This window comes from Alexandromys fortis, unplaced genomic scaffold, assembly GCF_014885135.2.
Source record: "Alexandromys fortis isolate MF-2015 unplaced genomic scaffold, M_Fortis_MF-2015_v1.1 scaffold_83, whole genome shotgun sequence".
Classification (NCBI taxonomy): Eukaryota; Metazoa; Chordata; class Mammalia; order Rodentia; family Cricetidae; genus Alexandromys; species Alexandromys fortis.
In genome coordinates this window covers 257,221-282,681 of record NW_026068001.1, presented here as the reverse complement: position 1 = coordinate 282,681, position 25,461 = coordinate 257,221, and the positions used below count along the sequence as shown (strand labels likewise).

The following is a 25,461-nucleotide window of genomic DNA, read 5'->3' as shown; positions in this document are numbered from 1 at the left end:
GGGAAGGGGAAGGATTACTGGGCTATCACAATAAATTAGAGGGTCACTTAGGTCGAGTTGTATTTTCAGTTCCTAAAAATATATATATATATATTTACATCTTTATGTCTCTGTATATAATCTATACTGCGGCACAACGGCAAAACATTTAGTTAAAAAATCCAGTGAGAATGCAGGCAAGCACTCCATGGAGGCATGCAGGCTAGGATCAAGGTAAAGGTAAAGGTATGGTTGCCATGAGGGGTGAGTTCCAACCAGTGGGCCCACCCAGCCACGAGAGCACCACCTCGACATGTGCGAAGACATATATGTACACATGGGAAAACATGAAGAGTCTATGGGGAAAGAGGAGAAGAAGGGGAGAGAGGGGAAACAAGATGGGATGGAAGGTTAGTGAGGAAGAGAAGAAGAAAGGAGAGAAAATAAAAGGAAAGAGGAGTGGTGAAAAGGAGAGGGAAGGGGAGGGAAGGGGAGGGAAGGGGAGGAGAGGGGAGGGGAGGGGAGGAGAGGAGAGGAGAGGAGAGGAGAGGAGAGGAGAGGAGAGGAGAGGAGAGGAGAGGAGAGGAGAGGAAAAAGGAGAGGTTCATATCTACAAGAAAATGTTCACATGATCATTTTAACATACAAATGGACAAGCCTCCAGGACCGTGTTCTCATCTTCTTGAGCCAACTAGGAGCCATCTTTTGAAATTTCCATTTGCATTTGGCAGGGATTGGAGGAGAAACACAACCAAGCCTGAATGCCCCGCCCCTTCATCTTTCTGAGAGTTGGTTACTCATTTCATTCCTTGGTGTCAGGAGTTTCTCTGCTAGTGAAAGAAACCCATTCCAACACTTTCTAAAGAGGTGTACTACCACAATACTTATCGGTCCCAGGTTGTTCACAAAGAATCTATCCCTAATAAACTGTGGTTACTCAAGGTACACAAAGAGAAGGAGAACTGAACAAAACAACTCGGAACAAGAATCTTTGGCCAACAAGAAAAATATAACCCTCTAAGGAGATCTGATTAAGTCCAGGGAAAATATATTAGTATAAGGATTTGGAGGGTCTTTCTTGGTGGTGCTCATTTTTGTTCTGATATAATATAGTTCAGTCTTTCTTGAGGTTTTGAGAGTTTTTAGTAAAATTCTCTGTTGAGAGTTCTTCCAGTTTTCAAGGACTATAGCTGAGAACTTGAAGGTGTTGAAGAGTCATCATTTTCTGCTTCATTGCCACGATTTCTGCGATGCCAGAACCTGCCTTCAGAGCCAAAGGGGGGAGGTAAGAGAAATAATGAAGTTAGTACTTTGCCAAATGCATAGATGTTCATGCCCGAGAGGGGGCAGAATAGTAGGAGACATACTAGTTTGTTCCTACTGTAGCTACCATCTCTGAATCAAAGAGGAAGCCACTGGAGACCATACAAACTAAATGCAAATAGGATTAATTCTTAGAACCGATTATCTATGGCACTACTATGCACTCATACCAGAGATTTCCAATTGTCAGATTCTTAAGGAATCAAACCAGTTGGACCATACCCAAGAAAAGATATAGTTAGGTCCAAAAGATTTTCTCTTGACATCAGAAAAAATAATCCTATTCATTAAAACTAAAACTGTTTTCACATGTCTGCTAATGCTATATTTTTGAAGCTTCCATGTTGCCTAAGCACATCAGAATTGGGACAACCAACAATTCTCGTAGAGTCTTCTTTTGAGTCCCATTCACATTTCTTTTCATGGTCCTTTCCCAGTCACAGTACTTCAGGCCAGTAATAAATAGAATGGCATCAAAACAAAATTTATATAGTAGGAGATTTGCATATCCAGGGACTCTAGCAGGGAGAAGGGATTTTTGACAGGGCAAAAACCTTTCCCTAACATCTTAGGGATGTTAGGCATGAATGGGTCAAGCAGTCTGAATGCGGTTTTCCCTTTCCAGCCCACACAGCACCATTCGTTCTCAGGTTCACCCCTTACTAGCCAGAATCCATCTCATTCTCTAACTTACTTGGCATTATCTAATACTGGCTTCTTCCCAGAGCCTCCCTCTCTGACACACCCATGAACACTTCTGAGGGTACTTTCAGGTCTCTTGGAGGTATCCAAGCTGTCGTTCATGCCCTCTACGTGTGTGTGATTGACTTACTGAGAAAACCAGGGAGTCTTGGCTTTGATTTCGACTTTTCTCCCCCTTCTCGTTTCTTCTTCCCCAACCTAGGGAATCTGTCTTTCAACCTGCGATATAGACTTCTGCGGTCAGAAGAGTGCGCCTGGGAAAGCATAGCAAGAGTCAGATCAGAATGTTAGGTGACCTTCTGAAAGCATTGCTATGGGCTCTCTAGTGTGATGGAGAAAGAGGAATTCGGAAAGCAGGCAAAGCTCCTCTCAGCTCAGGTAGGAGAGCTGTCCCTCCTCACTATTCATACGTCCTAATAAAGAGATTGAGCTTCTGCAAGCGCCCACTCTGGGCCCTCTGCCTTTCTGGATATATCAATAAATGCTCCTTACACAAACTCAAAACAACCTGGAAAATGAATACTATCATTTCTGGATTAGAAAATCAGCAAGCAGCAAGTACTCAGAGTTAAGGCATGGTTGTGCAAACAGGGGTAGGGGAGGAGAAGGCGGTGGAGAAGGCGGTGGAGGAGGAAGAGGAGGAGGAGGAGGAGGAGGAGGAAGCAAACAAAGATGTACACTCTTCCAAGTTTGTTGAGAAAAAAAAAGAAAGGAAAAAAAACAAAAAAGCATAGGTTCAGAGTTTGACCTTTGTATGTGAGGTCACCTGGATTGTTGAGGTCACTGTTGCTTGTATGACAGTTCTTTACAAATTAGGAAATGTCTCCCATTTTTCCCACCTCTAGCTGAGAGCCCCTATTTGTCCCTCAGCCCAGCCTCCTCATATAGGGAAGACACTGCCTCACAGGCGACCTGTTTTCTTGGCTGGGATGCAAAGGATTCTCTAAACAAACTTACTAATTTTGAATGTGAGTTCATTTGTGCAGACAACACAGGCTCTGTAATTCCAGTTCATTCTCCAACTTCTATCTTGTTTATGTAAAAGCATTCTTATTTTACTTCTGTTGCTAGCAAGACGATCCTGAAGTTGATTTATTGCCAGAAAATCTAGCCAAACACATTACAAGAAAGAGGTTTTGGAGTCATCTTCCTTTGAGGATTAGTTATGCCTCCAGTACCTTCCATCGGGGGAAGAGTCCAAATTTATCTTCCTCCTCTTCCTGCACTGACTCCCTTGCTTCTCTAATGCTGCTCCCAGCTGTATACCCTGACATCCAGAACTGCCCTGTATAAACAGCTTCAAGAATGAGCACAGGCCCTTACCCTCAGTTAGAGTCTTGAAAAGATCAATAATTGACTCTTGTCCTGATCTCCCCCAGAAAAGTGGGTCTGAACCTTCTGTAATCTCAAGGTAAGGGTATTTAGTGTGAGCAACATCTCCTTGGCTTCTGTTCAGTCTGCTTCCTTTCTCCAGGGCTTTGCTTTCTGTCCCGGGTGAGGAAGAGTCACATGGGAACCGGGACCCCAGGGTACAGGCTGAATTTGCCCCATTTCTCTCACTATCCAGTGAGTTTGCTTAGCTCGGGAGCTTAATGGGAATTAATGGAGGCAGGTAGTAACGGAAAGAAGAGTGAGAATTTGCTTTTCTTATTGTCTAACAGACTGTCTTCCTTCCCCAGAAAGTTACTGATAAAAACCTGAGTTACACCAGGCCTTGTATTCACCAAAGATTGGTAAACCTTTTAAGATAATGAGTGGTTCTCAGCCTTCCTAATGCTGTGACCCTTAAAAGTAGTTTTCTCAGTTTATGGTGACCCCAACCATAAAAATATTTCTTTGCTACTTCATGAACTGTAATTTTGCTACTGCGATGAATCATAATGTGAACACCTGTGTTTTCTAATGGGTTCTGTGGCCTCGACCCACAGGTTGAGAACCATTGTTTTAGACTTGAATTTGCATATGAATTTCCTTCTGAAATAGTGGCCTTGCATCTGCACCATCCCAAACATGCCTGGCATTTGGATTCAAAAAAACAGATGTGAGAAGGCAGGCAGGGATCCTAAAATTTGGGATGAATATTTTTACAGTGAAAAATTTTTGAGACAATCTCTGTCAGATCATGAAGGAAATACTTTACTTTGTTATAGGTGGCCATCTTTGGGATATTTGGTTTATGAGTGAATATGAAAGTTTCCAATCTTAAAAGAGTACTCAAAGTAGTCCAAAATTGACAGCATCTCTGAAACTATATTATATCGGTTGCAATGTTTGATTTTCCTTTTATGCCACATATTAAATGTGAGATGCAATGGGGGTCAGGTAGCAACAGGAAGATGAGGTGTTTGGAAGACTCAACTACCAGTGCGGCCTAGATATCAACCATTTACAACAGCTATCCACAAACACCTGGTGTGTCTATGCTAGTATGTACCAGATACGGTTTAGTTCTGGCAGCAGACACTGAGCAAGGAGAACGTGTAGCCTAGACAGCAACATGAGCTTTATCTGTTTTTTTTTTTTTCTTGCTTTAGAATGGTCTTCTTCCTGGTTATTTTTCCATGGTCACCTCCTTGTTCATTTTTGCTGCCTTGTTCTGTCCATTAATGGTGAGGGTATGGAGAGAGGATGGTTCATTAATGCGGAAGCTAAAGGTCGCTGCATCAGGATGGGCTCTGCGACATCCGTCCCATCTACTGACCCCATACTATGACTTTAAACCAGAAAGTCCCATTCCCCAGGATACCCACCTCTGAAAGAAGGATTTGACCCAACCAGTCAATTGTTAATGTCCTTTGCAGCTCCGTATTCATGGCATCCAGGACAGTTTTTAGGGTGGCCTCATCCATAGCATCTCTCAGCTGGCATGGACAGGGAGAACAGTGAGTGCACATTTCTTAGCACTTTGCCTTCGACTCCACTATGAGTCCATGCAGGTAACAACACACTTAGAATGCTGACAAATTATAGCTCATTTGGCCTACAATCAGATTGTTTACTGATCAAAAATAATACTAGCTTTCGACAGCTCTCTTTTCAACAAGAAGACCCAGGAAATAGTCAGATGGCAGAGGTCTCTTTGGAGCTGGGCATGCTCGGTTTCACAAGTGAAGGTCTTTTCTCCAGCATGAATTAGCACCGTGATTTCTGCTTGAGCTTAATGTCTACAACAAGAGTTCCACTCTTGACTTCCAGTCTCTGAAGCCATATCAGCATCCTCCTAAGTAAGAGCTACCACTAAGTTCTGAGCAACTGTGTATATCAGGTACTGTGAATACATAATTCCTCTTACTCTCCCCAATAGTCTCGCAATACCTTACAAGGGATGCTTTTTTTTTTTTTTATTTCATAGGTAAGAAAGCATAATCAAAGAAGTTTAGCGTTCAAGATTACATGACAAATGTTTGGTGGATAGCCCTGGGAGGCCTGCCCTTTTCTCAAGGGAAATGGAGGAGGAGAGGAAGGGGAACGGAGAGCGACAAGAAGAGGAGGAAGGGGAAACCATGGTTGGGATGTAATATTTGAGAGGCTAAATTAGTTTAAAAAAAAAAAGGATTCCAGGGCTAGACAGAATCTGCCTAACTTAGTAGCCTCCCGTTTATACAATACTGTCCTGCAGGGTATGTAGAATATCCGGATGCAAGAGGGAATAGTTATTATACACTATAATTTAAAAGTTTGTAAATCAAGGTGAGAAGGTTAGGGAAAGAATGCCTCAACTTCTCCCTTCCAGGTAAAGGGTCTGCCTCTCTAGGTTGTTCTGGAGCTTCTAGTTATTTCCACGATTAAGAAACATGTTTGCAAATAAATAAATAAATAAGAAACATGTTTCCAAAAAAAATAAAAAAGAAACATGTTTGCAGACAGCTTGCCCTGTATGTTTAAAAATCAAAACCTAAATGGTTACTGATAATAACCTCCCAGCATACAGAAGATAAACTCTGTGTGGTGCATGGGAGACATAAGATTCTTTGGCGAGCACCTCCACGTTCTAAATCAGCAGTACAGGGAGACCATTCCTATTTCACCAGGGAATAGTCTGGACACATGGAAGCACACTGGTGTGCATAGCCTTGAAAGCACACAGCAATCCAACCAGGACTCACCACTCATCTCTACCATGCACTCTACTTCCAGTTTGGCATGTCTGTTGGGGTCCCTTTCTATTTATGGGATGCTTACTGCTGTAGCAATAGCTAGTGCCAGAAACGTGTGGCAACTGGATGGGCAGAGAGTGGAATGGGAGGTTACAAATCAACACTAACAAATAATTTGTCCATCCCTACAACTTAAGACAATACAGCATGACTCAGATGGATGTGCCAAACACATGCCAAATAAGGGAAGTGGGAATTACTGAGTGGGATTCACATCATTTTTTTAAAGCAATATCCCTATTACAGTTTACCTAGAATGTTCTCTAAAGGTCCAGGTGTTATAGGCTTAAGTCTCAGACTGCTGAGGTGGTGGAGCATTTAAGAAGTGTATCCCAGTCAGAAGTATTCTGGTCATTGTGACCATGCTTTTGAGAGAAACAGTGGGGCCTTAGTCACCCCTTTTCATTCCTAGCCATGAGCTGAGCAGCTTTAATCGACCACATGGTTTTCACCACAATGTGCTGCCTTGCCATAGCCTGAAAGCAAAGGAGCAAACCATCGTGGTTGAGCCAAAACAAAGCTTTCTCTTTGGATATTGATTATCTTGGGTGTTCATTACAGCAATGGGAAGCTAATACAGCTCCTCTGCTGAAATTACTCTTTTTTACTGCCATACCTTCTCAATAGGAGGAATAATCTCCAAATGAAACATGATTTGTACCCATCGCATGTCCGTGACAGCCTTCCTAGAGATGCACGGTCATACTGTGCATTGTCCCTGCTACCCTCATTTTGATGTGCACACAGATGTGGAACCTCAAAGGTCCCATATAAAGGAAGCCTTCTGAGAACTCATGGTAGAGTATGTTCAAGTTAGGCTGTTTCCTAACATGGCTCAATTTTCAATCTATGAGCTTCAAGAAAGCCTAAGTAGCTACAAGAGGCCAACTTCCCATATTTACTGATGATGGAATTGAGGATGACATTGAGTTCAGAATTCCAATTGAAATTGTCCGAAGCTAAAAGCCCCTAGGCTTGGGGCCCAGATGATGGAACGATGTGGTCTGAGTGTTTTAGCCATTCTGCTTCTGAGGCAGTGTGACAATTAGATATGTAAGGGAAAGAGGCAGTGGGTCTTCTTGCAATTTCAACCCAGAAGCTCTTCTTCAAATTAAACTTTAATTAGATCAAAAGCAAGTACAACACCTGCCTCAGGGACAACATCAAAGTGGGACAGTTATGAGCAGTGGATTTTATCAGAGTACCGTCCCACTGTGCCCGTGCATGAACATAACATTATGAGAAACATGTGGCTAATGCCGTCCTCAGAGTCATAGTTCATACCCCCAGTCCATCTTTTGAGCCACAGTTATGTACCGAGTACTGGTAGGCAGTTAAGGTACAATACTTTGTTGTTTATATAAATCCTCTAAACAAACTGTAAAGGTAGGGGTTCTAATTCCTATCTTGGAGATAGGGGAAACGAATGCAAAGAGGTATAGCTACACTGCTAATGTTGTGGGTTGTGTTGTGTTCTTCTCAAGAGATACATTAAAATCCTATTCTCTACTACTTCAGAATGCATACTTATGTGAAATGGTAGTCATTGAATTTATAACTCCCTATTAATTTGAGGTCATACTAGACAGGGCAGGCCTTAGTCCATCACTATCAGTGACCCTGGAAGAATATGGCCATGTGAAGACAGAGACATTGAAGATGCAAAACAAGACAAGAGTGGAGTGTTTATAAGTTAAGGATCAACAATGATTGCCAGAAACAAATGGCCAGAGCTAAGAAAAAGCAAAGAAAGTTTCCTCTAGGGCTTTTAGAGGGATCATGAGCCTGCTTACAATTTGGGTTTGAATGTTAGAATTTCCAGAATGATGAGATAGTAAGATTCTGTTATTTAAAGTCATATAGTACTTGGTACTTACCCATGGCAGCCTTAGGGAGATAATACGGTAGGTAGCTAATTTGTATTTGAGCTCACAGCCCTCAGAACTTTCCCTACTTCCTGCTACTTTCTCCATGGAGAAGGTGACACTTATAGACCTGAGAGAAGAGCATCTCTGAGCTCACTCTTCTCACTTGAAGCTTTACCAGGTAGAATGAGAGCACCCTGAATCTGGTGGGCCTAGTCTTTCCCCAGGAGACACTGACCGATTTCATCTAAAATATGGTAGTCCCCATGGGTTGCCATAACACAAACAGTAACACATTCAGGTAACAAATACTGGAGGACAGCTATCACGACCAGGATGACTGGAATCACCAGGCAATCACCTACTTACAATGATCATAAGCCTCTAGCACCACGGAAACCAATACAGAATGTGGCCATATTCAAAAGAGATGTTTTCCCTCCCATGCTCCAGCCCGCTGCACTCACCAAGTTTTCATCCAGGAAAGCTTTGGTGTCATCGTAGAGCCCTTTTAGACCAAATACAACATCTACTGCATCGTTTCTGCTTAGAGTCTGAGAGGAGAAGAGAGGAAAAGGAGCGGAAGGGAAAGGACAAGATAGAGAGGAGCCAGTTAGTGAGCATGCAGCTGGCTTCTCCACGGGAAGGTAGGAGCAGACCAGCAGGACACGCCTGGAGGTGGAAACATCATATTAAAAATTCAGCACAGCTGGCCCAGCATGAGCACCAACCAATCCGAACTGACCCCAGCTGTCAATGGTCAACTGTCAACAATGTAGCTCTATTGCTGTGTCCTGCAAAGTGGGAGTCACTGATTGTGTGCAGTGGGCAACAGGAAAATAGGGAATTTGCAAACCAGAGGGAAATTTGCAAATCAGGAGACTTGTCCCTAGGTTAAAAGTGTCTTTCCCATGGCACGCAGAAATAAATCTAACCATACACATCTCTTCTTGAAACTCACAGCCTTTGGACCTCCTTTGACTAGGACCCGGCCTAAAATAAAGTTAACTCATATTTGAACACATCCTGATCCTATTGTATTTTTACTTCTTAATGAAGTTCTACTCATCTTCTTCATCTCCCTTCTCCCTCCATCTCCCGACGTCTCTCTCCATCCTTTCCTCCCCTCCTTCCTTCCCTGCCCCTCCTGTGTGTGTGTGTGTGTGCCTGTTTGTCTCTGTGTGTATGTATATATTTACATATACCAGGGACCATATTCAAGGCCATTCTCTGTCACTAAGGTACATCTCCAAACCTAAAGTTACATTTTAAAAGAAACACCCAAATCTTATGGCAGTGAGTATTGGCATAGGATGGCACATTTAATAGTAAATGTCTAATCTGGACCCGTCAAAAGGGAATTAAAAGCATCTTGGATCTTGGGTTCCGATGACAGGTATAACTTTAGATGATTATACAGGGAGTCAACTGGCATTAGGAAGGTCCAAGACTACGCTTCTTTCCATTTATTAACTATTCCACTTTGAGTCTGATGTTGGGGCTAGCTACCAGGAACAATACTGTTTCTCAAAATGATAAAATTTGTCATGGCATTTCCCCAGCAGCCACCTTGGCCTTGGAACAATCCAAGGACTGCCCGCATTCTTATCCAGCATATCACTTTATTTTTCAATTTTTGTGTGGTTACATGTGTATGTGCATGTGTGTGTGTGTGTGTGTGTGTGTGTTCCGGTAGAAGCCAGAGATGGGTGTGAGATGTGTTTCTCAATTACCGTCCACCTTACATTTTTGAGACAGGGTCTGCCCCTGGGGCTGGAACTCACTGATATGACTAGTCTGACTGGCTAGGGAGCCTCCAAGACCCTTCCGTCTCTGCTTCAGGTAGAGGGATTAAGATGCACGCTGCCGTGCCTGACTGTTACTGTGGGCGCTTGGGGTATAATTCAGCTATTCATGCTTGCACGGCACAAGCACTTCACCTAGGAATCCACAGTCCCAATCCCTATCTACTTTACCCATCAGTTTTCTACCCTATCACTCGCACCTGTTCCTCATTTAATCTCATTTAATTTAATTTTGTTTCACTTTCCTTTTAGCCCCTTTTCCTTGAAAGTTTGGCTTCTTTATTTCATTCGCTTCTTTTCCCTCCTTACCTCAATGGGAATACAGGAAGCTGCACCCGCCTCATTGGCACTGTCATGGCTATAGAAGACATCGTTCAGGATATTAGCACTGGCATTCACAGAATCCATGAGGACAGACACATGCTGGTGGACCTTGCTCAGGTCAGTAAGTCTGTAAGAGAGCAAAAGCAGATGAGCTTGTCGCTTTGGATTTATGGTGTGAGGAGCTGGCAGATTGGGATAAGAATCGAAACAAAAACCCTGGGTACTGGATTTGAACTCTTTCTTCCCTCTTGCTATTTCTGTTCTTCATTAGGTATCAGCTGAAGGAGATGTTGCTGATCTTCTCTAAGTAGTCACCTTTGTTCCTGTTTAACTTGGATTTAGAGAGTGCTAGATTGATTAGAGTGAGAAATTAAAATAAAGGAGCGTGCCTGACTCTTGCTGAAACTTCAAGGTCTTTCTGATAGTTAAGGGCAAGAGCAAACTTTTGTTTGTTTGTGTATATTTGCACATGCATGCCAGTGTGTGTCTGTGTGTGTGTAAGTTGCAGGAGTTGGCTCTATCTCTGTTTCTATCATGTGGGGCCCTAAGGATCAAACATAGATGGCTAGGCTTGATGAGAAGCACCTCATTTCCTGAACCATTTTACTGGCCCAGAATAAACATCCTTATTCCTGCTGGGTCTTGGAAAGCAGAGGGAAATAAAAATTCACCTCTGGCTTGAATGTGGAGTGTGAAAACTGCCTTATTGTTAATCACAAAGAATACTTCTTGCACAGCCTGTCAGGGCCCTAATTGTAAACACTTAGATTTCTTTCTGAGGCTAAATGCCCCAGTAGTCAGTAGACACCAACGGACTGTGTCTCCCTATCCATGTTTAGGTTTCCCAGCCCTGTTTTAAGTTTAGTTCTCTTACCTGCTAATGAGGTTTTCTGCATGCCGAGCCAAGTGCTGCACCTGAGCATACTCGCTATCAGAGAGGCTATCTTGAGATTCCTGGAAGTCCAGGTGGGGTAGTGGGATAGATTGGATTTCAGAATGCTTACATTCCCACGTTTTCATTGAGTTCTCAAAGTCCTAGAGACGAATGTAAAGGCAAAGCATAATGATTGTTGTAGCTTTGAGGACATGTGGCAGATTTGTCAATGAGTATGGCATTCTGTAGGTATCATGGGGTATACATAGGTGGGAAAGAGAAGTGAAGACATACCTATCCATTCACCTTACGCACCTATTTATACACCTTGTCTTTTTAGTCAGTGTATCTTCTTTGTAAGGCAGTTTAGTTTTTATTGTTAGTATACTGGCTAGTGAGACACCAGTCTTGAATGAAGCAAAATATTTGCCTTCTAGAAGCTATGAGAACATGGTGATGGATAAGACAGAAGAACACCTTTTTGGTTTCATTCTTTTCCAAAGGTATATATTATGTTGTGATGGGATTTAGATTCAGAAATACAATTTTTTTTCAATCCTATTGTTTTTTATTTACTAGGTATGTGACTATGCATAAGGTATTTAAGCTCTCAACATGGAAGGAATTTCATCTTCCTTATAGGGGTTTTGGGAGGACCTACGTCAGACAATAGATGCAATGTGCCCAGCACCATATTGGCATTTTATTAGGTAGGTATTCCCTCCCTACTACTGATATATTTATGTTCACAATTCAAAAGATAACCCCAAAGTTTGAACAAGTGATCAATAATGATATATTTTCTATCACTGTAGTTTTTTATTTAGAAGAAATGGGTGACATCTCTAAACGCAATATTAAGGAATCTTATGAAGCTCAAAGAGAACATATTCAATGAAGGAACTGTTATTGAGAGAGTAGCCTTCTCCACCACCATGGGTCTTTAGTTTTCTGCGCAGTGCAGGACTACAAGGACAACCTTGTTGAGAGACAGATAGTGTCTTGCAACTTTTTACATTAGTAAAAATGTCTCAGGGAGCTTGTTTATAAATGCTAGCTCTCAGGAGTCCCCTCTTTCCATTCAGTTCAGAGAGTTTGGTGTGGGACCTAGGAGTATGCACTTCTAACCGTCACTCAAGGTGCCTGATAAGGAAGGCACACAGAGCTCCCTTGGGGAATTCTTGCCTAGAATGTGGTAGCTGTGGAGGAGGCAATGTAGGCGCTCAAGTAGAACTTTCCGCTTACCCGATCTCTCATCAACATCTGGGCAGAATTCTTGTATTTAATCTTGATAATGCCTGGCTTCTGAATCCAGGCTTCCCCATCCACCTGCACAGGGATACCTTCTTCACCAATAATAGTTATCATCACCTCATGGCACTACCAGAAAAGGAGAGAGAGGACAAAAAGGAAAAATGAGGAAAGTACTGTGGGCTAATCTGTTATTGGTCACAGTGTGAGTGTTTATTTGAAGAGACACTGGCAGAATCTATGAATCAGATCATTCCAGGGAGATGGATCATGTATTACCTATGAGCCTTTTGTGCTTTTGGTCCCTGCCATCTCTATCTTCACCACCTAACTGTCTAATAGATTGCCTACTTCCACTCCCCAGGAACTCCTACATCCAGGTGATTGCTAGGCTCACCGCACATCCTTGGGCTGAAGCGAGACATTTCCTCCCCTTTTCATCCGCCCAACCTTCACTTACCTGAGTGATTCGATGATGATTCATGTTGACGAGACGAGACACGGCCATCTGCATAGAACCAAAGACTGCCACCACCTCTAGCTTCCCATCGTCCATCGCAGGGGCCTCATATTCCTAGGGAGGAAGAATCCTGTCACAATTCTCCCAAGAATCCATACTTTGTCTATAATAAATAAATGTGCTTTGAGGACTACTGGTAAAACTTTGCCTAGTATATCTAGTACATGAAGAAGTGAGAAAATTATATTAAAGGGGAAAAATAACGTGAGGAAGCCAAGGCTGGAAACAGGAATTGTGCTTGCAATACATGTGCGCTCCTGTGGAGATCACAAATTAGCCAATTCCTTCCCTGTCCAGTCCAGCATCATGAATCTCCAAGGCCACTCCTGTCAGTTTCCTGAACTTCTAAGATGAACTCAGAGCAAAGAGCTCATGGCTCGCTTCCCAGGAGATGGTTTTACTGACATTAAGGGATGAAGAACATGGCCTCTGGGGGTAATCTTCTGAGTGTCTTTTGGGCCTTAGTAAAGGGAAAGTCAAAACCCAGAGATCACGTGACATAATTCTGAGGTTCCTGGTTGATTCTCGTGCTCTGGAATGGCAACTGTTTTAAAAAGCTGAACCTACAGACACTGCTAATACGGACTCAAAGCCTATCTCATCTTCCCCCACTGTCTACGTGCATTCTAGCCAGTCCAGTAATCCTTTCTGAGACAACTTAGGAGAGTCAAGTCTCCTTCCCACCCCGTTCCTCATCGCACACTCACCGTGGTTGCTCTGGTGCTTCCCCAGAAGTTCACACCTCCAGCATAGCTGGAAATATTGAGCACTACAAGGCCTTGAAGGTTTGGCAAGGAGATGGGTTCTCCGTCACACTGAAAGAGAAGAGTTGCTCTTATTGCCTGACTTTTCAGATACCAGCACAACGATCCTTTACAGAGATGCGGAGGAGCTTGGGCTTCTCTTCATACTATCCTTTTCTTATCTATGACAGAAATCAAACCCCGTGCCTTGTCGCCTTGGCTGTCAGTGAGGCTCCCAGAGTTTAATTTGAGAAGAACCAAAGATATAGTGGAAAGGTGATTTCTGAGGTCACATGGTTTCCTTTCTCCGTGCCCAGGAAACAGGCCCTTTTCTACTAACCTCCAGCTGTATTCGTTCTTCCAGCTTCCTGTAAGAGCGCTGCAGCAGTTCCTTGCTTCCCAGAATACCATACCATATTTTGTTCTTAATGCGGCTGCTACAGAGAGAGGAGTAGAAAAAGACAGTCAGAGGTGGATGATAGATAGGTCAGTGGGTAGGGAAAGACAGGAAGGGAAAACGCCGTATTTTTCAAGTGCCTTTTGTTTTTTAAATTATACTTTAAATGTATTCTTTGAGAAATTCATACATGCACCAATGAATTTCTGTTATAGTCACCCTTTATTCTCCTCTCCAACCAATTCTTCTGGGACACACTTCACTTTTTTATCCTCTCTGGTAGGTTGCCAATGTTCTAATGTATGTATAGGTAACACAATTGATTGGGAAAATGGTAACTTTTTGAAAAATTGTGATACTTTGATAAATGAGGTGTCTACAGTGGTTTGACTAAGAATGCCACCCATAGGCTCACATATTTGAATGCTTAGGGATGGGGGTGGAACACTTTGATAGGTTTAGAAAGATTAGCAGGTGTGGCCTTGTTAGAGGAGATGTGGCCTTGTTGGAAGAAGTGTATCACGGTGTGTGGGGGAGGGCGGGTAGGTAGGCTTTGATGTTTTCAAAAACCCACACCCAGGCCAGTGTTTCTCTCTTTCGTTTGGCCTGTGGATCAGGATACCGAACTCTCAGCTACTTCTTCAGCACCATGCTCCCTGACAGGATGATAATGAACTAAAATTCTGAAACTGTAAGCAAGGCCCCAATTAAATGCTTCCTTATGTAAGAGCCACCTTGGTCGTGGCAGCAACAGAACACTGACTAAAGATGCAAAAGGATGAATTTAGAGCATTAGCTCACACCATTCGTCTCCCAAATAATCATAACTCAAAATACATCACAGACTTAAAAGTAAGAGCCAAAGCAATAAAATTTTGGAAGAAAACACTTTCAGAGCGTGAGTTAGATTAGTATACCAAAGACATGGTCCATAAAGAAAAAAAATAACTAGCCCTTGTAAATTCAAAATTTTTATACTTAAAAAGTTACCCCTAAGAAAATGAAAGGATACTAATAAACTTTGTAAATCACATATCTGGTAACATACTTTGTTCACATCCCAGGCTTTTTTCTGAGAAAGAGATTCTAATGGCAGCGGCAGTGGCAGGGGTGGGATGGTCCTTTTTAAAAATATTTACTTGTTTGTTTGTTTTTATATCCCAACCAGTTTTCCCTCTCTCCTCTCTTCCCACTCCCGCCTCCCCTCTACCCCTCATTCATTTCTCTGTTTCTATTCAGAAAAGGCAAGCCTCCCATGGATATCAACCAACCATGGTATCTTAAGTTGCAGTTAGACTAGGCACCTTGCCTTGTATTAAGACTGGGTAATGCAACCCAGTATGAGGAATAGGTCCCCAAAAGCCAGCAAAAGAGTCAGAGACAGCCCATGCTCCCAGTGAAGACCAAGCTACACAATTGTCACATATATGCAGAGGGGCTAGGCCAGTCCCATGCAGGCTTGGGGTAGTCCTTTTAACTTACACATTTATAAGAACTGTGAAGCTGCCTTAAGGGATATCTGTAGGATAAAACTACCAGAAGGTGCCAGGTAGGGCAATACTAATCAGTGGGTCCAAAGGGCCCAATCTGGAATACCAAGAAGCAATAGAAGTATATTAGATACTGTGAAGCCCTGTCAAGTAAAAATAGATCTGGAGCCCCCTACAAGGACTCAGTTAATCTCTTAGAAACACCATAAAGTTCAATGCAATCTATTCTCAACAACAGTAATAGAGGTAGCTATATTTACACAGAAATCTCCATGGGTGAACTACTGAATGGAAGTACGGATGTATGATGGCAGGGTGATTATCACAGAGCACCCAGCCTTCAGGATACACTGTCTGCACTAGGGTAGTCTTGAGACCAATGCATTTATTTCCCAAGGACCTCAGTCTTTTCATTGCTTGTTCGATGTAGGAATACATATTGTATCATGATTGTATGTATTTATACAGAGAGCTGAGTCTCTTCCCCTTACTTGTATTCTCCTGGGTGTTCCTCTCTTTTGGTATTGAACTCCAGAGAAATTTTTGCGTCTAGTCCAATTCCAAAGTAGTTGTTCATGACACACTTTTCTTTGAAGCGTCTGAAATTGGACAGGGAAGAAGGCAGACACTAAAACAGGAAAGAAATACTACGGCTACAAGCATCAGACTTCATCTGCATGACAAAAAAAATCACCACCAAGGGAAGGTCTCCTCCACTGGGTACAAGCCATACAGTTCATGAAAAGTATATAGGGAGTCTTTCTGTGTCCAAGAGTAACTTGTTAGTTCTAAGGGAGAACACCCCTTAGAACTGGGACATGTCCCAGAACTGGAAAATGTCCCTTAGTCTGGAAGCTTTAGAGGGATATGGCTCACATTAAGGAAGCAAAATTTGCAATCTTATTTACATTTGTAGCCCTCAGATATGAGTCCTGTTTTTCCACATTCCCATAACTATTTTTTGTGTGTCTTACTTGCGAATGTATTTTGATGAGTATACATTAGTCTACGTGACTATTCTCAGGGATGCCTGACTCCACTGTGGCACTTTCTCACCAGAAAATGTCTCACATTTGAGAGAAAAGTCTGGTAAAGGAGGGACAGCAACAGTGAAACAGGCAGTTTCCAGTCTCTTGTGTTCATCTAGGGTGTCAATAGCAGCACTAGAATATTCTAGAACTAGTTGGCATCATCCCATGAAAGCTGTGCATACTTATTCCCAATGTTGTACTCAAAGACATCTCCGTTGCTTGGATGAGGCCATGGTGGGAGGGCTTACACCAGGAATAAATCAGTCAGTCCTTTTGCACAGCTGGTGTTACACATTGGCCAGGGCACTGCTTATCCAACCCACAAGGCAGACCCATGAGCCCTCAAACATGAATGATGAGATGAAGGATTTGGGGAGGAGACTGTCAGACACCGGGATAGAATTGTTTTCGTAAATAAACTATTTAAGGAACGTTTGCTGTGTGTGTCCTTCTTTTGAGAAACTGAAAAGGGTACAGTTTGGCTGTTCGAGCATAGGGGGATTTAAAGGAATCACAAAACGTACATCAGTTTCACCTCACTTGACCACAGTGAGAAATTAGGGTTTCCTAAGTGTGGTAGAATTTGGCTGCGGAGCTCTGTTGGAGAGGTAGGACTGGGGGAAAAAGTGTCCTTGGATTTTTGATCCAGTCCCCTACATGACCAGTTTTTGGTACCTTCAACCATTTACAGGTAAAAGTAACACTGAGAAAGTAAGTCCTCTGAATAACTAACATGCTATGTGTTTATAATGACAGTAACTGCTAATGCCTACAGCACTTATGTGTGAGTATCAACTCCACAGCTCAGTGCAAGTACTTTTCACGTTTAGTGGCAACAAATAGAAGAAGCTTATGTGCAGAGTCCAGTAATTATTTTCATTCCATTTGAATTGGGTAGGTCACACAATTAGTTAAGTAGAATCAGAATTCGACTCTGGATATGGTGAGACTGTGTTACCAGCCAGAGAGACAGAAAAGCCATTCAAAGGTCATTCACTTGCATACTTACATCGTTTCAGGTGTAAAATGTAAGTGTTCTAAGTCAAGTTTTTTGAGGTCTTCGCTTTGGAGAGACAGCACAGATGATAAGATGCTACAGTAAGAACCTAAACAGGAGAAACATCACCTTGGAGACAGATGCAGACAAATAGCCTTTCTCCCCACTTGTAACTAGTTATGCTTCCCCAGGTGGGTTCGAGTCAAGCGTCATGGTTTCTATCTAAATAAATGTCTCAGTGTTCTCACACCACAGAGGCCCCTCAGATCCTTTTAGAAGGAGAGGGACTTTCACTGAGGAGAGGGTAAAGCTGAGGCGCTGGCTGCCTGGCAGTAAAAACTAATTCACATCACAGCTCTCCTCAGAACGCTAGTTTCCAAGTGTCTAACATGATCACTGCTGTGGGTGCTGGTGTGACCCAGTGCGGAGTTTGTAGACAAGAGTGAAGACTCCCCAGTACAGAGTGGGCTCACATATAAAGTCAGATGCATGCAAACAGATTTCTTCCCTGGAAAGCAGGCAGCAGCAAAGGCTAGAATGGGAGAACCAAGATCCTTACGGTGTCGTGGGCTCATCTGACTGAACTCCTCTGAGTCATCTTCTCCCAGGTAGAAACTCGATGTGAAGTTCTTCACTGATAAGGACTGTCTGCTTTCTTCATCCAGAACTATCGAGGAAAAGCAGAAGGAAGAAATGGAGGGAAAGAGGGAGGGAAGGAAGTGGAGATGAAAAGATGGAGGGAGACTGGTCCCATTTATCCAACAGTTTCTGGACCTTTGCTATGTAGGTAGACTCCTTAGACTCCTCTCCCGTTTTCCATCATGATGCCTGTTCTGCTCACACACTCTTTATGGCGTCATTTCCAAGTCTCTTAAGATCCATGCTAGAACATTCTGTTTTCTCTGTTACTCTGTTTCTGTCATCCCCACAGCACATAATAGTTGTGAGTAGATGCTTGGGAGGGGTGCGATGTTTTCCACACCTGGGTGGAAGTCACTATCCCTGGCTACCTTCATTTTGTTAGCATATATTCTCACATGCCATCTGTGCAGACTCGAACCTCTAGGACTATGCTATGCACGTGTACGCATGTGTATGTGAAATGTGTGTATGCATGGTGTATGTGTATGATGTGTGTGTGTGTGTGTGTGTGTGCAGGCACTTGCATTCCACAACATACATGTGGAAGTCAGAGACAACGTCAGAATCCGTTCTCATTTTCCACCTTTCTTGAGATAAGATAGCTCCTGTTGTTTATTGCTGCTAGCCCACTAGCCCGCAAGCTTCCAGTGATTCTCCTGTCTCTTCTTCCCATTTCCCCCATAGAGGCACACTGACTTTACAGATGTGTCTGTTACCACATCCTGCTTTTACATGGGTTCTGGGGATTCAAGCTCAGGTTGTTAGCTGTGCACAGTGAGTATACTCTGCGCTGAGCCATCTTCCTGGCCCAGTGCTCTTGGTTCAAATGTCTCACCCCACTACCCCAGGACATTTGAGAGGTTACTATCTTTTTCATCAGCTCATGTGTGGCACAGCACATGGGTTCAGCCTGTGTTGAGCCCATATGTGGTACAGCCCATGTGTTCAGCTCGTGCCAAAGCTCACATGTTCATTCACTACCTTACTGCCAAGTCTTTATGTAACATGTATTGAGGGAACATGTAAAGATGGGTTATGACAGAGCCATGGGCAAGTCAAACTAATTTGATCTTCATTACTACAGAAAGAGAGACAAAATGATTGTTTAATCCCTGAAGACTAACTATAGAAACAGAAAAAGATTATTTAATTATTCCACTGTTGGCAGAGGTTTCTTGTTCATTCCGGCCGCCCAGACCCGAAATAATTACACAGAAACTGTATTAACTACAACACCACTTGGCCAATAGTTTAAGCATATTTCTGGCTAACTCTTATAACTGAAATTAACCCATTTCTATTAATCTGTGTATTGCCACGTGGTTGTGGCCTTCCATCCAGCGTCTGCCTCCTCTGGTGGCTACATGGTGTCTCCCTGACTCGGCCTACTCTCTCCTCTTCTATCTGCTTGGAATTTTTTCCTTGTCCTATTCTGTGCTGCAATAGGCCCAAAGCAGCTTCTTTATTAACAATGGTATTCGCAGCATACAGAGGGGAATCCCACATCATTTAACAGTACAAAGGGGAGCTGTCTATTCTTAGAAACATCGCTAAAGTTTCTTCTAAAGGTACCAAGGCAGGGGAAGGTGCCACGGATAAACACCAAAGGCTAGCAGGAAAGAATTCTGTGTTCTGGGGGGACTTCTGCTTAATTCTAACAGCTCAGTTAGAATGTAATTTATCTCACAGCATTTTCTTTATTTATTTTCCAAAGGAGCATTATGGAGATAAAGTGGCCATCAAAAATGCTAGATGAGGACGTTGGGCCAGTTTAGAACTTCATCCTAAGCTGCAAGTTTGGAGAGTGTCAAGAATTCTGGGCAATGGCAATTACTGGCAAGCCAGTGGGACCAATCTCATGGTCGGATTACATGGTGCAGGACTTGTAAACACGCACACCGTTTGCTTTTCAAACAGCCACAGGCTGCTGATTAGCCCTGGCGGCTGAAATGGCAGGAAAAGATAGAAAAGCTTCCATGGCCAGAAGTGAGGCTGACAGAGCTTTCAGCGGTGTTACTTACATCATGTGTAGCTGCTAAGGGTGAGTGTCAGCTCCCAAAATAGCTAAGTATGGGAACCGAAGGCTAGGGAAGGAGAAGTCAAAGAGACAGCATTATCTATACGGAGGCTTTTCAAATCAGCAGCCAGAGGACTGATTTGGAAGGCAACCTGAACATCGAATCCAGCTAAGTGCTGTCAGTGAGACCAGTTGGCAAACCCAGACTAAAGGAGATCATTAAACCATTCATAGGCGAAACCTGCACTTGTCCCCATCTTTCCCGGTCCCAATAGCGCTAAGAATCTTACCTTGTTCCACCTGGAATATGATGAGCTTCAAGGATTTCTGGAGGTCGTGAGCCTTGACAACCACCTCCAGCTTGGACTTTGTGAAGTGGTCTAGTTGAGGGACGAAGGGCTCTGGATCTGTTTTCTCATGGGATCTGTATGTTGAGGCTAGTCGCTCCATAGAGGCAAGTTCCTCATCCTCAGTCAGGATATCAATAATGGTGCTGAGTTTATCATACATCAAGTCACTCTACAGAGCGGAGAAAAAAATGGGATATTGTTACGAAGGCCAGAATGAGGAACAGTGATGGTAAGGGGAAGGCTGGGCAGAAACACTCAACCTAGAAATCCATATGTGAGGTGATGAAGTCCACGCTGTACCAACACCCAAAGAAGACTAGGGGAGTAATCAAGTCTTTGTTTCTGAGCAGCTTTGGGCACCTATGCATGTTTCACACAGCCTTTCTCATGTCGGGCTGGCCCTTTAATTTATGTGGAACATGGATAAAATGACGAAATAGACACATCTTCATGTAGGTATATTCAGAGGCATGCTCCTATGGATGCTGGTGTACCTCTGCATAGCGTCTGTGTCTGTCCTCACACGTACATATTTCAAGGACGTGCATTTGGGACGTGATTTAAGCTTAACTTAGCTCAGTGGTCCTCAACCTTCCTAACGCTGCGACTCTTTAATACAGTTCCTCCTGCTGTGACCCCCCAACCATAAAGTCATCTCGCTGTTACTTCATAACTATAGTTTTGCTACTATTATGAATCACAATGTAAAGATCTGATATGCAGGACGGCTGATATGTGGCCCCTGTGAAAGGGTTGCTGAACTCCCCAAAGGGGTCGTGATCCACAGGTTGAGAGCAGCTGCTTTAGTAGTTTGTGGTGTGAGACAAGTTCCTTGACCTCTTTGTTCCTCCATGCCTTAGGTCAGCGGTGAGAATTAAATAACATGGTACATTAGAGCACTCAGAACAAGCTCTGACACAAAGTGTGTGCCACGTGTTAGGTACTATTACAGGAGGTGTGCGTTTTCCATTTTTAAATGTGTGCGTGGTGTGCATGTCCATGTATGTGAGTGAGTGAGTGTTCGTGTGTGGGGGGAGAGTGGAGCCCTGAGGTCACTGTCAGGATTATCCTCAAATCATTCTTCCACCAGATTCATTGAGCAAGATCTCTGTATCCAACTGGTCTCTCAGCGGCTATAGGCTGGAGGAACGGAAGGACCTCCTGCAACACCTGATATTCATTGTCTCCAGCCAGCTTGTTCTTGGGGTCCCTGTCTCCACTTTCTAGTGCTGGAATTATTATGTTCACCCTTACTGGGGATCCAAACCCCAGCTTTCACGTTTCCACAGGAAGTACTTTAGCTGTTGAGCCATATCCCAAGCCTGGCGTATTTCTGGCATATGCATATATGCTGGGGCTCGAACCTGTGGCCTTATACATACGTGTTAACTAGCATCTACTAACTGAGTTGCATTGCCACCCTTTGGGGGTTTAAATGCGTAGATTTTCGTGCATGCTTTGGTATATTAACTCCACTCATTGATGCTTAATGTACACTTGTGTCTATTTATGGTCAGATTCTTGGCTTATACCTAGGTACATGGCGTGTGTGTATGCATGCAAAGTACCAGTCTTCATTTGGCAAAGATGAAGGAAGGAGATTGGGCTTTCCTCATCCGCAGATGTACCAGCTATTCGCCTTTGCCAATACTTGATGATCTCCCATTGTTTTACTCGAAAAAGTGAGACCTGGCTCCCACAGAGGTGAGACACTAGGAAGGGAAACTTACTTTCAAAATCACAGACTCCACTGCTGTATTGTTCTGTTTGATTTGGTCCCAGGCCTTTACAATATCAGTCACAAAGTCTTCCACTGTTGAGCACAGGAACCTGGAAAAGCGAGGTAGACAGCGTATGTGATAGAAACCATGAGACCTAGAGCCCTTATCTTTCACAATAGCATCAACATTCATCTTCCCCCTCCTTCTGTCTCACTTTTGAAACATATCCTGCCTTCCCTGTCCTCTCTCCAACTACACATCCTTCTTTCTTTGTTTTATTTTCCCTGTACATATGATGAAATAGATCCCGTTCCCGCTTGAGCCCCATTTCACCCCACTTCCCAAGTGATGGACTTGAAACAGGTTTACTAGCATTTCTTAGTGATAGGTATAGAAGAGAATTTACTTGGTTAATGTTTTCACATTGGGTCAGTCAGCTCTAGTTCAGGGGTTACCTAATACAATATAAATCCAACGACACAAGAAAATGTCTTTTTGGGATTAGTCCTTCTCAGATGAGAGTGTAATGGATGGGCTAAGAATCTTTGCTCCTAAGAGTACTAGGAAGAACAAATTACCCAAATATTTTGGAGGGGGTGTGTTGCTTGGCTTATAAGACAGTAGACACCAGGTCCAAACTTCTGCCTTTCCAGGCACTGACAGGTAAGGCATCGGTCCCTGGGTCCTGAGCATTTGGCTATTCCCTGAGCTCTGTGTTGACAGGACCTAGGACCCCAAGCCCCCAGAAGAAACTTCTGTCATCCACTAGTTTCTGAAGCCCACAGGTAAGGAGTCCCCAGAGAGCCCCAGCTACACTTCTGTCGATCCCCTAACTCTTAGGCTTAAAATGTAGGCAATCTCTGGAGTATCGGCCCCCAGCCCATACTTCTAATTCAATGGACTAACTTCAGGTGCTCAAGTCTCAGTGCAGAAATATAAAAATAATGTGACAATCCAAGAAAACATATCTCCACAAAAATAACTCATCCCATACTATGGACCCCAGTGGAACTGAGAAGAATTTCCAGAGAAAGAACTGGAAAGAATGATTATAAGTGAGTCTACACACCTTAAAAAGACAAGGATATGCATCACAAGAGTGATGCATAAAATAAAAAGTCAGTACAAGACATAAAAATAGAATTTAATAAAGACATAAAATTAGTGAAGAAAAGCCACACTGAAATCATGCTGGAAATGAAAGCAATCAGTAAGCAGGACTTCTGGGTAAGATGGTGGATGAGAAGCCATGCTGGAGCTTGTACAGCTTATCAGTTAGGAATTAAAAGACTCGAAATATGTTATCATTTCATCAGTCAGCTTCTCCTCCAGTCCTAGTGTCTACTTGATCGGAACCCCAACAAAACTCAAATAACCATGGGACCGACGGAATATCTCCACTAGTGACTTGGACTTGCTGCGATTACAACCAGTGCAGCTGCCACCACCGTGTGGACATTTTACTCCATGTAAAACAGGCTAAACAAACCCTACCAGGATATCCACAAAAGTGGTGTTGGTAGGCATTTCACAGAAGGGCTTCCCAGTGACGGCTGCCAGGGCCACCATCAGTGCCCCAATAGGAAAAGGTGAAGCCATGGAAGCTAAGCGAAGCTCTAACTGGTGCTGTAGGCATCACTCAGCCAGCAGCTGCATCTGACTTTGTGTGCAGGCAGTGAGTGTGGCTAGACGGAGTTTGCCTTAGCTACTCACAGTCCACAGAACAGAGGCAAGGAAAGTCTACATACAAGACGATCTGGGAGCCCACCAGGGAAGAACTGAACTGGTAAAAAAAAAATCAACCCAGAACATGACCAGGGCCAGAACCAGGGAGAAAAAGCAGTGGCTGTGACAAAGAGAACACAAATCAACATTCAGGACCTCCATCCAACTCTCCTCCCTCTTCCCCGGCTAGTTCTTATCTGTCGCAGTAGGCATTCTAGCAGGCCAACACTGTCCCCTACTGTTCACACCTTTTGCTGTTTTACACGCTCTTTTGCTTTTTTCCTTTTTCCCCTTATCCATTCCTTAGGATTCCATCTCCTAAAGCCCAGAGGCTGACCCTGTTTACAGCATTGGGATACGCATTCTTACTGCCTCTTTTTAGGCTGCCATTAATCAGAACTCCCAAATATTAACCTCGTTTTTTCTTTGTTCCGAATATTCCAACTCCGATGGATGCCCCTTCCTCTACTTCCAATGTAACAACAGAATACTCATCACTAGATCCAATGGGATTATTCACCTCTCCTCCTTTTCTTTTCCATTCTGCTCATACTAACATATCAGTATATACAGTATACTGTGAGGCTCCTTTATTCCCTAAAGTAATCAGTACTCAATAAGTGTCTGCTTTGTAGTCACTTTCTACTCCATTATCAGACTGCTTTAACTACTGGGTGGTGATTGGTGCTTCAGACAGTAATCAACCCTCAGACTGGATATAGAGTCTGACGCCTGGAACACTAGTCTAACCGATGAAAACATCCCACAACAGCAACAACCTAATTTCCCCTGAGTATTGCAAACGAACTCACTGGAAGACGAGAGGCAACCAAATAAAATACAGTAATTCTTAACCAACAATGCAACCCCAAAAAGGCTGATCCCAGTGCAAAAATCCAAGTAACATGAAAACCCAAAACAGCTTATTGCATCCAAAAATAACCAACCCCATACAAATGACCCCTGGTCAAAATGAGTTGGACAAAACTCCAGGTGCAGAATTCAAAACAGTAATTATACATATGTAAAAATATCTCAAATAGGACTCAAATACTTTCAAAGGGAACACAGACAGCTGAACAAAATGAGGCAATCAATACACGATATGAAAATAGAATTTAATAAAGAGATACACATACCTAAGAAAACTCAAGCGAAAATAGTGATGGAAATGAAAAACGCACTAGATCAAATTAAATCGTCAGCAAATCTTTCACCAGTAGGATGATCATGTAGAAGATAGACTATCGGTGTATGAAGACAGAATAGAGCACTCAATCTCAAATTGAGAGGGATAGACATTCATTCAGGTATAAGACATCTACAAAGTACCAAACAGGACTAGAAAAGAAACATTTCTACAGTTGAAACACTAAGTGTACAGAACAAAGGAGGTTTACTAAAAGATGCAAATGAGAAATGCCAAGTCACAAACAAAGGCAGACCTGTCAGAATAATACCCCTGACTTCTCAGCTAAACTATATAGAGAGTCATATCATCTGCAAGTAGGGAGACTCTGATTCTTCCTCTCATTCGCATCCCCTTGC

At 43.1% G+C, this 25,461-nt stretch overlaps 1 protein-coding gene across 2 annotated transcripts in view; it reads right to left on the bottom strand.

The window, feature by feature from the left end:
- Window positions 1-651: 651 nt before the first annotated feature.
- Window positions 652-25,461, bottom strand: part of Dgkk (diacylglycerol kinase kappa) — a 108,459-nt gene continuing 83,649 nt past the window's right edge. The window contains exons 14-28 of one of the 2 annotated variants that reach the window (XM_050160975.1): window positions 22,198-22,297; window positions 20,408-20,636; window positions 18,018-18,125; window positions 17,471-17,567; window positions 15,922-16,029; window positions 13,884-13,980; window positions 13,508-13,615; window positions 12,741-12,854; window positions 12,275-12,409; window positions 11,030-11,190; window positions 10,141-10,282; window positions 8,494-8,580; window positions 4,755-4,865; window positions 2,131-2,258; window positions 652-1,239 (exon numbers count right to left, since the gene is read on the bottom strand). In XM_050160975.1, the coding sequence (XP_050016932.1) occupies window positions 1,164-1,239; window positions 2,131-2,258; window positions 4,755-4,865; window positions 8,494-8,580; window positions 10,141-10,282; window positions 11,030-11,190; window positions 12,275-12,409; window positions 12,741-12,854; window positions 13,508-13,615; window positions 13,884-13,980; window positions 15,922-16,029; window positions 17,471-17,567; window positions 18,018-18,125; window positions 20,408-20,636; window positions 22,198-22,297 (1,801 nt within the window). In that variant the 3' untranslated portion in view covers window positions 652-1,163. Of the gene's footprint in view, window positions 1,244-2,130; window positions 2,259-4,754; window positions 4,866-8,493; window positions 8,581-10,140; window positions 10,283-11,029; window positions 11,191-12,274; window positions 12,410-12,740; window positions 12,855-13,507; window positions 13,616-13,883; window positions 13,981-15,921; window positions 16,030-17,470; window positions 17,568-18,017; window positions 18,126-20,407; window positions 20,637-22,197; window positions 22,298-25,461 lie in introns of both variants that reach the window. The other variant, XM_050160974.1, reaches the window with a different exon arrangement.